Genomic DNA, 17,817 nt, shown 5'->3' on the forward strand with positions numbered 1-17,817 from the left:
TTTACATATGCTCCACTTTTTCTAGGCTCTAGGCTCTAATTATGTTCTCACTGTGTTGAAGGCTGAAGCCTGGTTTGACTGTGTTGAAGACAATTTTCTTTATTCAGAACTACCCAAAACCTCCTTACTACCCTCAAATTTGTTGTCAATAAGTTAGGCAATCCTTAAATAATAAACACTGTTATTCTTTGAAAACTGTTATCAGCGCTTTATCAGATCTTTCATCTGGAAAATTTATCCTTAAATAATTTATAACAGTTTATCCTTAAATAATTTTCCAGATGACAATTTTCAATGAGAGAAGACTGTTATTCTTTGAAAAATTCTGGCTTGCTTACTGTTCGTTGGATGATCATGAACATTTTCTTTACAAGTTTACATGACTAACGAAAATGTAATTTCAAAAAAAATTGCAGGCATTTCAGACATTGAAGTGTCAGACATTTCAGACTTCTAAATTCCAATGGCACCCCCAAAATCAACTGCTGTAGCTTGGAATTTTATCCAAAAAGATGGTTTTAATCTTTCATGTGTGGACATAATTTCAAGGGCACTTTGACTAGAGCAGTGGATCACCTTCTCGGTATTAGCAATGGAAGTGGAGGTGGTGTTGAAGCCTGCACTAAGATCACTGATGAACAAAAAGCCAAAGTGGAGAAAGACCATTCCAGTTCACAGATGCAAAGGCAGAAAAGGGTGAATAAGAGGCAGCGAATTGAGAGGGAGATTGCCATGTCTTCCTCCAACACCATTAATTCAGTTTCAAACATTGGTGGATCTAGTTCTACATCTCCTCAAGCAAAAACAGGTGGGCCGAAAACATTAAATCAATTCTGGAAACCTGTTGAGAAACAGGAAGTTGATGACGCTGTTGCTGAGTATTTTTATGCATGTGCAATTCCCTTTAATGTGGCGAGGAGTCCATATTTTAAAAATGTAATTAAAAAGGCCATTGATTTTGGGAAGGGCTATGTTCCTCCTGGATCTGAAGCTTTAAGGACAACTTTGCTAAAGAGAGCGAAAGACAGAGTGACAGGAAAGTTGGCTGATATTAAAGAGTCCTGGAAGCTTACAGGATGCACAATTTTGAGTGATGGTTGGTCAGATTTGTGTCATCGCCCATTGATCAATGTGCTTGTTTATTGTCCTCAAGGGGTAGTTTTCTTGAAGGCAGTGAATGCAATGGATCAAGTGAAGACATCAGAATTCATTTTTGGAATTTTGGATGAAGCGATTCAAGAAGTTGGGGTGGAAAATGTTGTCCATGTTGTTACAGATAATGCATCAAATTGTGTTGGTGCAGGGAAGCTGATTATGGAAAAATATGGGCAGATTTATTGGACCCCTTGTGCAGCTCATTGCTTGGATTTAATGTTGCATGACTTAGCCAAATTTCCTTGGGTCAATGAAACAATCCGAAGAGCCAAATCAATTTCAAACTTCATCATCAACCATCGTCTCACTTTGAGCATATACAAGAAGAATGCATCAAAAGAGTTGTTGAGGCCTTGTGATACAAGGTTTGCCACTTTTTATATTACTCTGAAAAGAGTTGTTGAGGAAAAAGCGAGCCTAAGAGCTGTTTTTTGCAGCACTGAGTGGGAGAGATCTACTCTCTCAAAAGAAACTAAGGGGAAAAATGTTGAACAAATAGTGCTCAATAATGGCTTTTGGGAAAATGCAAACAAGGCTTTAAAAATTTGTGGCCCAATTGTTAATGTGCTCCGCATGGTTGATGGTGACAAAGCTTGTATGGGTTTTGTTTATGAAAGCCTTGATCGTTGCAAAGAGGCCATTGCAACCGCTTTTGATAATGTGGAAGCTGATTACAAGGAGATATGGGATTTAATTGATCATAGATGGAAGATGATGCATAGTCCATTACACGCAGCAACATGCTATTTGGACCCTAGATTGTTTGGGTTACCAAGACATAGGGACGAAGAAATCATGAATGGACTTATCCAATCTATTGAGAAGCTAAATCCAGATCCAAATATTGCAGGTTTGATCAGAAGTCAGTTGAGAGCATACAGGTAAATGTCTTGCAATTATATTCCTTTGCATGCAATTATATGAATCTTGTTGTTAATGTCTTGCAATTATATGAATCTTGTTGTATATGAACTGATTGAGACTCTCAACTTGAGAGCATACAGGTTAGAAGAAGGATTATTTGGAACAGTATCAGCAAAGTATGATAGGAGCAGAAGTGATCCAGCACTATGGTGGGAATTTTATGGTTCAGGGGCACCAGAATTGCAAAATTTTGCAATTCGTATCTTAAGCCAAGGAACAAGTGCATCAACATGTGAAAGGAATTGGAGTTCCTTTGACCACATTCATTCCAAAAAAAGAAATAGACTGTCATCTCAAAAATTAGAAGATCTTGTTTATGTTCGTAGTAATTTGCAGTTGGCATTGAAGAATGTGGCTAAAGAGTCATCCAATTCTTCTACTCCGTGGATCGATCCTATTCCAAATGCAACAATGGATGATGCAGATTTGTACATTGATAGTGACATAAACACTGACAGGGAATTCGCTGATGAATCTGGTGCTGAAGCATCTAGCGGATTCACATCTCATACTGCTCTTGATGACATAGAACTTTTTGATATAACAAGTGGGCAACAGGAACGTCAAGAATAAAACTTGTGTTCCTGTTTTAGATTTCTAGTTTAGTTTTTGCATGAACAATTTGCTAGAGCCTAAAACTGCCAAGCTAGCTGCTACTTTAAAGTTTAAAGTTTAAACTGTCTTTTTATCTTATAAATTATAATGCAGAGTTTTTCATTGAACTGCCAAAAGAATATATATTTGCTGTTCATTAATTAAATATCTTAGAAGTTAGCATATATTTGCTGTTTTTGTATATTTTTTTTATGCCAATCTATCTTTAAAAAATAGTTATGAATGGTTGCTTACAAAGTTACAACCTACAGGATTTCTTATAATCATGTTTTAATTTTTTTGGGATATTTTCTAGAATCTGTGCTTATTTTCTATGCCTTGAGGATTCCTACGTTTCAAAACTGTAAACTTTCTAATTGTGATTCAACACTTCAACAAATATCACAAGCTGGCTAGTTTTGTACATGTACTGTTTTGCTGTTACTGTAAATTGTAATATCAGGGAATTCTCTTTTGCTGTTACAAACTTACAAGCTGGCTGCTGTACTGTTTTGCTGTTAGTGTTTTGATATATCAGGGTAACACTAAGGTAACCCTGGCTAGTTGTGTTCTCTTTTTGTCATTATTGTTCATCTATGATCACTGATACTATAAGTTTCTTCTAAAACAGAACAGAAACAGCTATACTAAATGCATTTGAAGTTGCCATACCATTTCTCATATGCATATGATATATCTATCTTTAATATACATTTTTTTTCTTCGAATTTCTATATGTCGAATTTTATCGACAAAATTTGAGTTGCCGAACTTTATTCGAATTTCATGGTCCTCGAACTCGAACCTGGTAACTTAGATTATTAGGCCAACCATACCTTGTGGAAGCAACATGCTATGTATGAATCAAGGCTCCGTGCTGTTATTGTTACTTTGGGAAATAAGTTGTACAAGATACCGGAGGTAGCACCGCCTACCGCCATCTCTTTGATTACTGCAAAACAATGTAGTAAGCTCATTTCCAAAACTGGGAAATTTGTTTTCCTGATGATACGCCCTTAGGGAAAGAAGAAGACAGTGGCTATGACCTCCAGACAGGGCCTCTCTGCATGACAACGACAGATGGACAAGGTTGGGGAGGAGTACGAGGACATCTTCACCTCCCCCGTAGGGGTTCCTCTTCACTACCAAGTCAAGCACTCTATTGATCTGACCTCGAGTGCGTCACTGCCCAATGGACCAATCTATCGGCACTCTGTTCTGGAGAAAGACGAAATCAAGAGGCAGATTTAGGAGCTGCTGCAGAAAGGTCACATCCGACCGAGTTCATCGCCCTGTGGGAGCTCGATCGTGTTGGTACAGAAGAAGGATGGGACTTGGAGACTCTGTATTGACTATCGAGCGCTAAACAAGATCACTGTCCAGAATATGTACCCGATCCCACGAATTGATGACCTTCTGGACCAACTGAAGAAGGCAAAATATTTCAACAAGATCGACTTGAAGTCAGGATATCACCAAGTACCAATTGAACCCTCCGATGTGTGGAAGATTGCCTTCAAAGCCAAGAAGGGCCTTTTCGAATGGTTGGTTATGCCTTTTGGGTTGATGAATGCTCCTGCAACCTTCATGAGGTTGATGGATGGCATCTTGCGATCATTCACCAACTCATTTGTAGTGGTATACTTGGATGACACCCTGATCTTCAACCAGAGTTGGGAAGAGAACCTCCACCACATCCGATCGGTTCTCCAAACACCGCGACAACACAAGCTATATGCCAATTTGGAGAAATGCACTTTTGGCATGAACCAAGTTCAGTATCTAAGATACATTATTGATGAATAGGGGGTGCATGTGGATCCAGCCAAGATCCAAGCCATTCGGGATTGGCCATCTCCAACCACTCTGACAGAGCTCCGCAACTTTCTGGGTCTTCCCAATTTCTACTGCAGGTTCGTGTTGGGATTTTCTCATATCACTTGGCCCTTGAGTCAAGTCACCAAGGGAGGAGCGAAAGCAAAATTCTTTTGGTTTGAATCTCAACAAAAGACATTCACAGAGTTGAAACATAGCCTCTGCTCGGCACCAATGCTTGCATTACCAGACTTGCAACAACTATTTGAGATCGAGACAGATGCCTCTAACAATGTTATTGGGGCAATCCTTACTCAACATGGGCATCTAGTGGCATATCACAGTGAGACACTTTCAGACACAGTCCGAAAGTATCCCACTTATGACAAAGAGATGTATTCCATTGTGCAGGCCTGCCGAAATGGAAGCATTACATTTTCGGGAAGGAAACAGTCATCCACATAAACCACCGGCCCCTGCAGTTCATATAGACGCAAGGGAAGTTGCAGAATGATAGCCATCAAAAGTGGTCCACATACCTGCAACAGTGCCATTTGAATATCAAGTATAAGAAGGGCAACACTAGTAATGTTGCAAATTGCCTCAGTCAACCACCGATCATGGCGTTAACCACCGTGCTCAACTCTTGTGGGCACGAGACTTCTGATTGGCCACTTCTCTACAAAAGTGACCCAGAATTTGGCCACACATACCAGACACTCTTGGACGGTCAACATGTTCCAGATTTTCACCTCTAGGATGCCCTGTTATGCCACCTGGGTCACCTTTGTGTTCCTTCAAGTGAGCGTGCCAAGATGATTTGGGAAGCACACTACAGTCGGACTACTGGGCATTTCGGGGTCGAGAAAACGGTGGCAGTATTGCAGAGAATTTCTATTGGCCGAATCTTCGACAGGATGTTGGGAAGTACGTCAGATCCTACACTGCCCGCGCCATTGCCAAACCGACCATCAAGAAGCAAGGCCTCTATACTCCGCTACCTACCCGTAGTCGACCTTGGGAATCCATCTCCATGGATTACATGTCACGGCTTCCTTCTACTAAGCATGGAAACGACTGTGTTTTTGTGGTCTTCGACAGGTTCTCCAAGATGGCCATTATGGCGGCCTACAAGAAGAAAGCAAAAGCCACTACTAAACTCTTCTTTGAACAAGTGTGGGTACACTTTGGGATCCCACAGTCTATCATCTCAGATCAGGACAACAGGTTCCTTAGTACATTTTGGTCTAGTCTTTGGTCAATGTTGGACACCAAACTCACTAAAGTCCACAGCCTTCCATCCCCAAACTGATGGCCAGACAAAGGTTGTCAACAAGATGATCATACACATTCTGCGCATGTACAACTCAAAGGACCCATGCACATGGGATGAGAGCCTCCCCTATGTTCAACATAGCTATAACCGGGCTCTCCACAGCTCGACTAGCCACATCCCTTTTCAGGTGGGCTTGAGATTCTAGCCACTATGTCCCATTGATGTGGCCATGCCATTTGCAGCTACTCAAGCAGATTCGACTCATGTCCAGTCCTAAACAGATAAGGAAAACAACTTCATTGAACACATCCAACATATCCGCCAACAGGTCGACAACATTTTGGAGAAATCAAATGCCAAGTATAAGCAGCAACATGATCATCATCGGGTGCCACACAAGTTTCATGTGGGCGACAAAGTCTAGTTGCATTTGCAAAAGGAACGCCTTCCTGGAGCCTATCGAAAACTCAGACCACTCCAATATGGTCCTTACACCTTTACCAAGACTATCGGAGACAATGCATTTGAGCTCAACATTCCCCCATTCCTTGGCCTGCACCCAGTGTTCAATGTGGACTGCATTCGGCCATACTTTCCACCATTACTAGACACATCTGAATTGCAGAACAGCTCACACCAATAGAGTTAAATCCAGATTCCATGGAACAAGCTGCAACTGATCAGATCATGGACACGTAGATCAAGCACATTCGCCAACAAAAGATCCAACTGTATCGAGTTGTCAAAGAAGGCCAACTCCTTCACCAGGGCAAGTGGCTCACCAGGGACCAGGTTTAGCAGAAGTTTCCTCATCTCATGGAGGAACTCAACGCAATGGAGACCATTGCTTCCTAAGGGGGAGGAATGATCTAGGTGGATATTGGTGGCCACCCGCCAGTTCCACTTGGACCCCCACCATTGTTTCTTTCAGTTTATCAGTTTCCTTAATTGTAGCACAGTTTACTATTTTTAGCAGTTTTTCGGGTCCTAAACTTCCGGAGCCATTTTGAGGCACTAAATGACATTTTTTTGGCAATCTACCACCAATGAATTTTTGATAAAATCGTATTTTCTATCATAGTCCTCAGAGAGATCCTTCCAACAAGGTATCATGCTAAAACGGAGATAATATGACCAAGTTATGACCCTGGGAAGTTGGTTGTCCAACTAACCCCAACGGGGCCCATAAACTCTTGGTGTTACATCTCCTCAGTTAGGGTTTTGGTTGTTTAGAGTTTGCTCTTATTGTTCAATAATAAAAAGGCCCTTGAGCCTCATTATAAGGCAGTTCAGAGGCATGTAGCTGCCACATCTCTTCTCAGGGATAAGCTACCATCACCCGAGCTAGTTTATTTCCATTTTTGTTATTAGGCATATTTCAGTGTTTTACATTAATGAAATGGAGTATTATTTCTGCTACATCTCTATATTTATGGTTATATTTGTAATTTGTTGCGTTCCTGTTTAAATCCAGATCATCACACTAGACCCCTAAAACATAGGGATAACATATACATGACTACAAAAAGACTTCCAACTTGAAATTCCTAAGCTAATTAAGTTAATTAAACTTAATTAACTATTTACAAGATGTTATGAGAATAGAATTCGATTTTAATTCTTAGTTTAATTCAAAGACAAATTAAATTGGAATTTCTTATTGTCATTTCTCAACACTTTCTTTCAACAAAAAAGAGATTATCAGCTACCCCGATCCTATCTTTGTGAAACTCAAATTTTATCTTGACAATGCCTTTATCAAAATGTCAGCATCTTGCTCCTCCATAGGAATGTACCCTAACAACATAATCCGCCTCAATACACAATCTCTGAGATGATGATATTGAATATCAATATGCTTGGACCGATCATGAAAAACTATATTTTCAGAGAGTTTGATACAACTCTGATTATCGCAGTAAATCACAGTTGGATCCATCTACTGACCAAACAAACCAACTAGGATCTTCCTCATCCAGATGGCCTCACATGTTGCTTGACTCGCAACCATGTACTCTGCCTTTGCCAAATTGAGTGCAACCAATCTTTATTTTCTGTTGTACCAAGAAACGGTCGCTGACTCAATACTGAAGATACCTCCTAATGTACTTTTTTCGGTTGGATGGACTCCCTGCCTAATCTGCATCGATGAAGCCTTGAAGCTTCACTCCCTCTATCCGTTTGTACCATAATCCATACTGAGAAGTGCCCCTAAGGTATCTCAACACATGCTTTGCCGCCTTCCAATACAGCTTGGTAGGCCTAACCATCGCTTGACTAAGCTGGTTAACTGAATAGCACATATCCAGTGGTGTGTTGACATGAGTGAACCCACACGCTGCCTATAAACAGTAACTTCCACTACTTCCCCTGAAGTAGCATCCTCCTTCCTCCAGTTACCTGCTAGAGGAGTCTACATATGTTTGCTACTTTCCATGCGAAATCTCGGGTATATCGTTGGCATACTTGCCTTGAGACACAAACAACTCCCCATATCCCTCCCATACCTCCATGCCAAGAAAGTAATGCATGAGCTCCACGTCCTTCATCTCAAACTCTCTTGCAAGGAGGACCTTGCAAGACTTGATTAGTTGATCATCACCTGTCAGTATGAGATCATCAACATAAAGTAAAATGATCAACAACTTACCTTCCACCACTATGTGGTACAGGTTCGCATCCGCTTCACTCTTCGTGAAGCCCAACCCGGTGAAGTAGCTATCTATCCTGGTGTACCAAGCATGGGGTGCTTGCTTCAACCCATACAACGCTCTCTTGAGCCGGCACACATGCGACTCACGATCAAAGGTCTCAAAACCTTCAGGCTGCTCTATGTACACCTCTTCTTCAATCATGCCATTAAGGAAGGTGGTCTAAAATACCATACTAAAATTCCCAAAACAAACAAGCATAAACACACAATTGCAAAATGATCAAATTACCTTTTGAATAGCATCCCACCTTCATCCCAGTGTTAATGTTGATGATGAGAGGCACATAGCTGATGCAAATGGTGAAGAAGCATGGCATATCATAATCTAATGGTGGCTAGCAGGGGTTGTTAGTTGTCTAGCTGACCTACTGGTTGTCAAATGTAGGAGAAACAAATCCTCCTATTGGGGTTACCCATTTTGGCGGGCAATGGGAACAAAGGACAACATAATATGACCACTAGTAAGAACGATACCAATGAAACTTGCTTCAGACCTATTTACCGTTGAATACAATGGTAAAGGATGGGGCATATGAACAAGAGTTTGGGTATTGAGCTACAAGACATAACATGGAGAGTGTATTAGTAAAATATTAGTGATGATGCTACTAGTTTTACCTCTCCAAAGCTTAAACAAAATAATGAATTCCTTGCTTCAAGTCACAAGCCATTTGTAGAGGACAAAGAGGAGGTTTCTATTTGTAATATCCAGTGTTCTTTTGAGCCATTTTTGATGCAGCCTTTTAGGAAAACCTAGCAATATGATAAATAATAAGAAGGAAAGCTAGAAGAACTTATATTTTTCTAGTTCTTGCTGAGTTTTGGTGATTGTTATCACTGTAGACATTAAGGAGAAATCATATCAGTGTAATGCATTCACAACCTCAATGTAGAATTAATTAAAATACAAAGAGAGCCTCTTGAACTTTTAGCATAGAAAATAGTTGAAGCACACAGTCTTACACAAGAGTTCGAGGTCACACTTTGTTATTTTTTGGTAGCAGCAGACAACTACTCTAGTCTCTATGCTCTAGTCTCTATGGTGTTTATGAGGCTAAGGAACACGAGAATATTTATCTCCAAGACCCAGAAAATATTTCTAAAGAAAATGCCTTAATTAGATTAATTAGCCAATTATTAAATATTCTCCCAAGTTTAACTTAGGACAATTGGTTAATTAAATTAAATTAATTGAGGTAAATCGACTTTTCTCTGGAGTCTTCTAGAAAAGTCACTTGCTGGAGTCAAGATGATCTTAGCCATCGATTGAGATTAGATCATGGCCGTTGGTTGCTCAACAAGAGATTATAAGAGCAAGTCAATGGGGCATTGGAGATCACTCAAAGATAGAGATTTGCAGTGATAGCAAGGACACAGAGGGAGACACAAGCATTGGGGTTTCAACAGAGAGATTGGGAAGAGAATTTCCGAATAAATTCTTCACAAAGATTCCAAAATTCCAAGAAAGGAAGGGAGGTCGAATTATTCTGTAGTGAGGCCATACCAGGGAATGCAAATTAGCTAGTACACAAAGCTGGGAAGCAAATCGATTTCTAGTTGCCGAAGAAAGGTGTCAGAGGATGTGCGAGTTTGTCAGTAGAATTGCAGGAGGCAAAGATCATTGTTAGATTTAATTTCCAGAGGCAATGCGAGTTCTAGACAAAGCCATATGCATTTCCAATTCAGCGAGTGCATGTAGTAAGGCAGGGAGTGTAAATTGCACTAAGAAGGACGATTTGTTTTGTAGTTGGAAACTTGGCTTTCCAGATTGATTTTGTCGGTGGAGATATTGCATGTCAGAGATTTTCCAATGAAAGGCAAGTTGATTGTATTTATCAATTTTTCTAAAGAAATTTTTGAGGGATAATTTGTCCAAAAATACCTGTGTCAATTATTTTGTATGCATTATTTCTCAGTTCCTATATTTATTTGTGAAAATTGTAGTAGTGATTTAGTCATTATTTGTCGTAATTAAATTTCGGAAGACAAATAATCTCTAGTAGATAGAAGATTAAATTCCAATTGCTACAATTAAGGAAATTTCACATGGTGTCAGGGCAGATCAGTGAAAAGGGTTTGTAGGAATAAATCAGCATAGGGCATAGGAAGCAAACGCTGAGAATTTATAACCCAACTTATTTTTCTCCAGATTTATTTGAGTTACGCTATACCTCTAGTTTTCCAGAGATGGTTGCAGCAAGTTTGAGAGATCAAGACAGATTGGATGGAGCCTCCAACTTTGGTGTGTGGAAATCTAGAATTACATTCCTATTGGATGAGTATGGACTGAAGGAGTATGCGAAGAATGTTATTGTCATACTGACAAATCCACAACGGCTGGCCAGCTACAAAAAGGAGAATGCCAAAGTGAAGAGGATTATCCTTGATGGAGTCAAGGACCATATTGTTTGGCATATCGCAAAGAATGATACAACGAAGCAGATGTGGGACGCAATGTCCAATTTGTACCAGAATCAAGATACATAAGGGTGAGGATGTTGTATCGTATCTCACCACAGTTCAACTTGCCAAAGGTGCACTGGCTACAGTAGGATACAAGCCAAGTGATGACGAGCTAGTGCGAATACTACTGAATGGGTTTTCCAAGGAATGGATTACGTTCGTCCAAGTGATTTTTGGGTAAGGTACACTTCCAAGATGGGACCACCTATGGAGTGACTTCACTCAGGAGGAGTGTAGGCACAACTTAGTCAATGGCACTAGTAGAAGCGGCAAGACACCCGAGGTGGAGAAGGAACAGGAAAACGTAGCCCTAGCAGGAAAAAGGAAGACAAAAAAGGGTTCCAGCAAGGGATCAGGATCAAAAGGAGATAAGAAGAAAAACTTAAGTCAAATCAAGTGCTTTAGTTGTGGTCAAGATGGACACTATGTTAACTAATGTCCTAACTAGAAGAAGGAAAAGAAGGAGAAGTAGACAATAGCTTGAGCGTACATTGAGGATTTGTCTTCTAGGTTGGAAGATGAAGTCACTCTCATAGCTTGCCTCTCTAGCTCCACGCCCACAGGTGTTTGGTATATCGAAAGTGAAGCACCAACATTTACGATGAGGGTTAGAAACTATTTCTCCAGCTACAAGGAAGAGGAGACGGACTTCCATAATAGATTGAAAACAAGACTAAGTGTGCCTAGTTGGGAGAGGTACCATCAACATTCAGAGGGATTTAGGAAAGAGCAACAATGTTATAGAAGTGTTGCATGTGCCAGATTTAGGCATGAACCTGATTTCAGTTTTTCCACTACAATATAAGGGGTATGAAGTCTACTTCATGGGGCAAAAGGTGTACATCAAGCACTAGAGTTGGAAGAAGGTCAAATAGATTAGGGTTCGAAGCAATAAGTTGTACAAGTTGCAGTTCAATTCTCAAAAAGCACTTATTAACAACAACAGTAGCAATGACACAAACTTAGGAGAGTTATGGCATAGGAGGATGGGGCACTTGCATCATGGAGAACTTAAGTTGCTCAGGGATACCATGACAAGAGTTCCAGAATTAAGCATGAAACATGACAATGTGTGCAGAGGGTATGTACTTGGGAAGTTCGCAAAGGTGGCGTTCCCAAGGAGTGATAGTATAACCAATGGTGTGCTTCAGTTGATACATTCAGATATTTGTGGTTCGTTGTCTACTAGATCTCTCAGGGGTTATGAATATTTGTGACCTTTATCGTGACTACTCCAAAAAAACCTAGTTCTATTTTTTGAAGGCGAAGGAGGAGGTCTTCAATCACTTCTAAGAGTTCATGACTCTTGTGAAGAACAAAACAGGTAAAAATATCAAGGTGCTTCATATGAATAATGGAGGCAAGTATATAAATAAGGCCTTCATAATGTCCTATGCGAAGGAGGGCATCAAGAAAGAGTGGAAAGATCCATACAACCCACAACAGAATGGGGCTACAAAGTGGAAGAACAGGATGATTGTTGGATCAGTGAGGGCAATGTTATATGACCAGGGTATGCCTAAGTTTCTATGGGAAAAGGCATGTAGCACATCAATGTACATATAGAATAAGGTTCCTCACAAAATGTTGGGGAAGATAACACCATAGGAGGTCTTCACAGGGATGAAGCCAGAGGTCAGGCATTTCAGTATCTTTGGCCATATAGCTTATTGTCATGAGTCGGATGATAAACGCACCAAATTGGATCAGACTGCAGAAAAGGGTTATTTCATTGGATACAACAAAACGTCCAAGGCATACATGATCTACATTCTTGGTAGGAGGATCATCGTGAGACAAGACGTGAAGTTTCAGGAGGAGAAATCCTTTAGAAGGTCTCGCGAGTTGCCAACAAATGATTAGAGTGGGCTAGAAGCTCCAAGGGTTGATCAACAGCTACAGGGACAATATAGCACATGAGGATAATTATCTCCAAGACCCAGAAAATATTTCTAAAGAAAATTCCCTAATTAGATTAAATAGCCAATTATTAAATATTTTCCTAGGTCTAACTTAGGAAAACTGGTTAATTAGAGGCTAAGGAGCACATGAGGATAATTATCTCCAAGAAACAGAAAATATTTCTAAAGAAAATGCCCTAATTAGATTAAATAGCCAATTATTAAATATTTTCCTAGGTCTAACTTAGGAAAATTGGTTAATTAAATGAGATTAATTGAAGGAAATCAATTTTGCTCTAGAGACTTTCAGAAAAGTCACTTAATGGAGTCAAGATGATCTTAGTAATCGATTGAGATTAGATAATGGTCGTTGGTTGCACAATGATAGATTATAAGAGAAAGTTGATGGGGCATTAGAGATCACTCAGAGATAGTGATTTGCAGTGATAGCAAGGGCGCAGAGGGAGACACCAATAGCGGGATTTCAGCAAAGAGATTGGGAAGAGAATTTCCAAAGAAATTCTCCACATAGATTCCAACATTCCAAGAAAGGGAGGGAGGCCGAATTATTCTGTAGTGAGGCCATACTAGGCAGTGTGAATTAGCCAGTGCGTAGAGCTGGGCAACAGATCAAATTCTAGCTGTCGGAGGTAGGTGCCATAGGAGGAGCATGTTGCTCAGTAGAATTGTAGGAGGTAGAGATCATTGCTAGAGTTGATTTCTAGAGGCAATGCGAGTTCCAGATAGAGCCATATGCATTTCCAGTGCAGTGACTGCATTTAGTAGGCAGGGCGTGTGAATTGCACTGAGGCTAATTTGTTCTATAGTAGGAAACTCGGGTTTGTAGATTGATATTTCCAATGGAAATAGTGTTTGTCGGAGCTTTGACAGTGAAAGGAAAGTTGATTGTATTTCTCAATTTTTCTAAATAATTAATAATAAAACCCTCATCTGTAGAATTGGTTTTCCCCACATTGTTTTTTTTGAGTGACAATTTGTCCAAAAATACCAGTGTTAATTTTTTTTTTGTGTCCATTATTTCTCAGTTTCTGTATTTATTTGTGAAAATTGTAGTAGTTATTTAATTGTTATTTTTCATAATTAGATTTTTGAAGACAAATAATCTCTAGTAGATAGAAGATTAAATTCCAGTTGCTACAATTAAGGAAATTTCATATGGTATCAGAGCATATCAGTTCAAAGGATTTCTAGGAGTAAATCAACACAGGGAATAGGAAGAGAAAGCCAAGGTTTTATAACCCAATTTATTTTTCTCTATATTTATTTTATTTTTTCTTTATTTCCAGTTTTCCATAGATGGTCGCAATAGGTTTGAGAGATCAAGACAAATTGGATGGAGTCTCCAACTTTGATGTGTGGAAAGACCGGATGACATTCCTATTGGATGAGTATGGAATGAATGAGTATGCAGAGAATGTTATTTTTGTACCAATAGATCCACAACAGTTGGCCACCTACAAAAAGGAGAATGCCAAAGCGAATAGGATTATCCTTGATGGAGTCAAGGACCATATTGTTCCAGATATCACAGAGAAGGATACAACCAACTAGATGTTGGACAACAATTGTTGATTTGTACCAGAATCCTACAAAGAATGGGAAGTCGATTCTTTGAGAAATGATGAGGACCATTTAGATGCAAAAGATTGAGGATGTTGTATCCCATCTCACCAAATTTTAACTTGCCAAAGATGAATTGGCTACAATAAGAGGCAAGCCAAGTGATGACAAGCAAGTGCAAATAACACTAAATGAGTTTTCCAAGGAATGTCGTATGTCTTTCCAAGTGATTTCTAGGCGAGAAACACTTCAAAGATGGGATCGCCTATGTAGTGAATTCACTCAGGAGGAATTTAGGATCAACTTGTTCAATGGCAGTAGTAGCAGCGACAAGACAATGAAGGTGGAGAAGGAACAAAAAAACGTAGCCCTAGCAGGAAAAGGGAAGGAGAAGAAGGGTTCCATCAAGGGATCAGGCTCAAAAGGAGATAAGAAGAAGAAGAAGCACTTGAGTAAAATCAAGAGCTTTGGTTGTGGTCAGCATGTACACTATGTTCGCCAATGTGCTAGCAGGAAGAAGGAAAAGATGGGGAAGCAGACAACAGCCTCAACAGAGATTATGGATATGTCTTCTAGTCTAGAAGATGAATTCACTCTCATAGTTTGCGTCCCCAGCTCCACGTCCACAGGTGTCTGGTATATCAACAGTGGAGCACCAACACATATGATGGCAGTTAGAGACTATTTCTCTAGCTACAAGGAAGAGGAAATGGAATTCAAGATATAGATGGGAAACAAGACTAAGTGTACTCCAGTTGGGAGAGGTACCATCAACATTCATAGGGAGTCAAGCAAGAGTAACAGTGTTACAAATGTGCTACATGTGCTAGGTATAGGCATGAACATAATTTCAGTTTTTGCACTACAGGATAAGGGATATGTTGTTTACTTTGTGGGGTAGAAGGTATACATCAAGCACCAAAGTTGGAAAAAGGTCAAACAGATTGGGGTTCAAAGTAGCAAGTTGTACAAGTTGCAGTTCGATTCTCCAAAGGCACTGATTAGTAGCAGTAGTAGTACTGGCAAAGACTTTGGAGAGCTATGGCATAGGAAAAAGGGACACTTGCATCGTGGAGCACTTAAGTTGCTCAGGGAGACCGTGACATAAATTCTAGAATTAAGCACGGAACGTGATGATGGGTGAAAAGGGTGCGTACTTAGAAAGTTTGCAAAGGCAGTGTTCCCAAGGACTGACAATAGAACTAGTGGTGTGCTTCCATTGATACATTCAGATATTTATGGCCCATTGTCTACTAAATCTCTCAGGGGTTATGAATATTACGTGACCTTTATCGTTGACTACTCTAGGAAAATGTGGATCTATGTTTTGAAGACGAAAGATGAGGTCTTTATTGTGAACTGAAATCCTATTGTAGCAACTGGAATTTACTTTTCTAAATGTTAATTATTTTAACTATTTATTTTCTACGGAAAATATGAAATAAATCACATTCCAACCCTCACAAATAAAAATTTTCATAAATAATATCACTGGAAACTGAGAAAATACTAGCACGCACACAATAAAAATGACAATCATTTTTGGACAATTGTCCCTGGAAAAACCCAACTTGGGAAAACTGGTGAAACGGTGAGGGTTTTTATTATTAGGCAGCGATGAAATATGAGTACAATATGTGGATGCCCAACTGGAAATCCAAACTGCAAGAAAATTTGGGCAAAATTATTTTAACGGAATTACCCTTCTTCCACAAGTAATCCTGACACAACTTCTTTCAGAAAACTCGGCCTTCTTGACCCTCTGCGTTGCTCTACGCATACCCTATGACATCAAGCCCCTGAACTGCCTCTAATGAAGTCATTTTCCTGTCTCTGCTGAGGAAACCGCCTCTCTAACACTCTGGACCCTCTGCCGAGCCTCTGGAAGTGAAAACGAATTTCTCTCCAGCAAAATTGAACTACTTCTCTAAAGAAACTGCGCAATCCTGTGTGCTGCCTCACTGGGAATAACTCGACCCTCTTGCTACTGCCTCTCCGGATCTAGAAAACTTGCTCTGGATCACTATCTCTGCCCTTCACTATCTTTGTTGCCTCACTAAAGCTAGAAATCTCTAGCAACTAATTGTTGCTACTCTGGAAAATCGAATTCTCCAAGTGAATCCGGCGTGTCTTCGCCAAGTGCCCATCGAATTCCTCTTATAATCCACTATTGGAGCAACAACGACCAAGATTAAAACTTAATCAATGGCTAGGATCATCTTGGAGTTGATCTATGTGACCTTCTAGACTCTTCTCACCTTGACTTAATTAATTTTGATTAATTAAACATATTTCCTAAGTTTAGACTTATGAAATATTTAAAAAACAACTAATAATATAATTAAGCCATCTCTAGGTGGAATTTCCAAAAACGATTTCAGAATCTTGGAGATCTTAAGTATTCTAGCCTCTCCACCAAATTTAGTGGCTAGAACACATCTGATGCTACAAAAACTAACACTCCCTCTTAGTGAGGAATGTGTTCTAATGCTGCACACCCTGCCACAACACTCAATCTTTGTATCATCTCCTATCATGTTGTTGATGTCTGACCACTGTGATGGCCTTCCATTACCCAACAACAACTGCGCAACTCTGACGCTGCATCTGTGTTGCTCCTGACACTATTGTACTGCTGCCAAGTCTGCATCTGCACTGCAAATCCCTCTCATTTGTTGTTGCAACTGCAACAATTGCAACTGAGAATCATCCAAAATAATGGATCAAATGTGTTCAGTATGATGCATTTGTCACCCGTCTCTGACTACTACTAGCCTTTGCACCATATTGAAGGAATTTGCATTGTTGCTGACTCTGTTTTGTGCCACCTGAATTGCTGCCAACTCTGCACTGTTCTCCCCAGCATCTAACTGCTACTAGTGTCTACAATTGTCACTCTAGTACTGACTGCACCAACTGCCACTGATTCACCCTACTAATGAATACTGTGGGCCTCCGTAGCCAGGTAATAATCCATGAGGTGGAAATCTCAAGGACCCTACCCAATCTCTGTAGCTCTCTGGGGCTACAACTCCAAGTCACCCCACCTCACTTCTGGAGGTATAATTGCCATCATCACGAATTCTTCCTCCAACCTGGAGGACAGCTTGTCGATCTCGGTTGATGCTGCCTGTTGGTCCGCTTCTATGACTTTCCCTTCTTCTTGAGAGGACACTGCGTGCTGTAGTGACTAAACTTGCCACATTTGAAACACTTAACGTTCGACGGGTCCTTATTCTTTCTCTGCTCCCCTTTCCCCTGCCCGGGACTTTTAGATGCGAGGGCCACATTCTCCTCCTCCTTCACCACCTTCTATCCACTGCCATTGCTGCCACTGATGGAGCTCTTTAACAAAGCTCTCCTTAACTCCTCTGGTTGTAGGTCAACCCACATTC

The 17,817-nt window shown here is 40.2% G+C and overlaps 1 protein-coding gene across 1 annotated transcript; it reads left to right on the forward strand.

The window, feature by feature from the left end:
- The first annotated feature begins 528 nt into the window (after positions 1–528).
- LOC149213954 (uncharacterized) lies at positions 529–2,652 on the forward strand. Its single transcript, XM_089389221.1, has 4 exons — positions 529–1,297; positions 1,790–2,036; positions 2,160–2,271; positions 2,416–2,652. Exons 1-4 carry the CDS (start codon positions 529–531, stop codon positions 2,650–2,652), a joined length of 1,365 nt encoding a protein of 454 aa, XP_089245347.1.
- Positions 2,653–17,817: the final 15,165 nt, after the last annotated feature.

Source organism: Pinus tabuliformis, chromosome 1_1 (assembly GCF_031772625.1).
Source record: "Pinus tabuliformis cultivar Carrire ecotype Pingquan chromosome 1_1, CPIR1, whole genome shotgun sequence".
In the NCBI taxonomy this organism is placed as follows: domain Eukaryota; kingdom Viridiplantae; phylum Streptophyta; class Pinopsida; order Pinales; family Pinaceae; genus Pinus; species Pinus tabuliformis.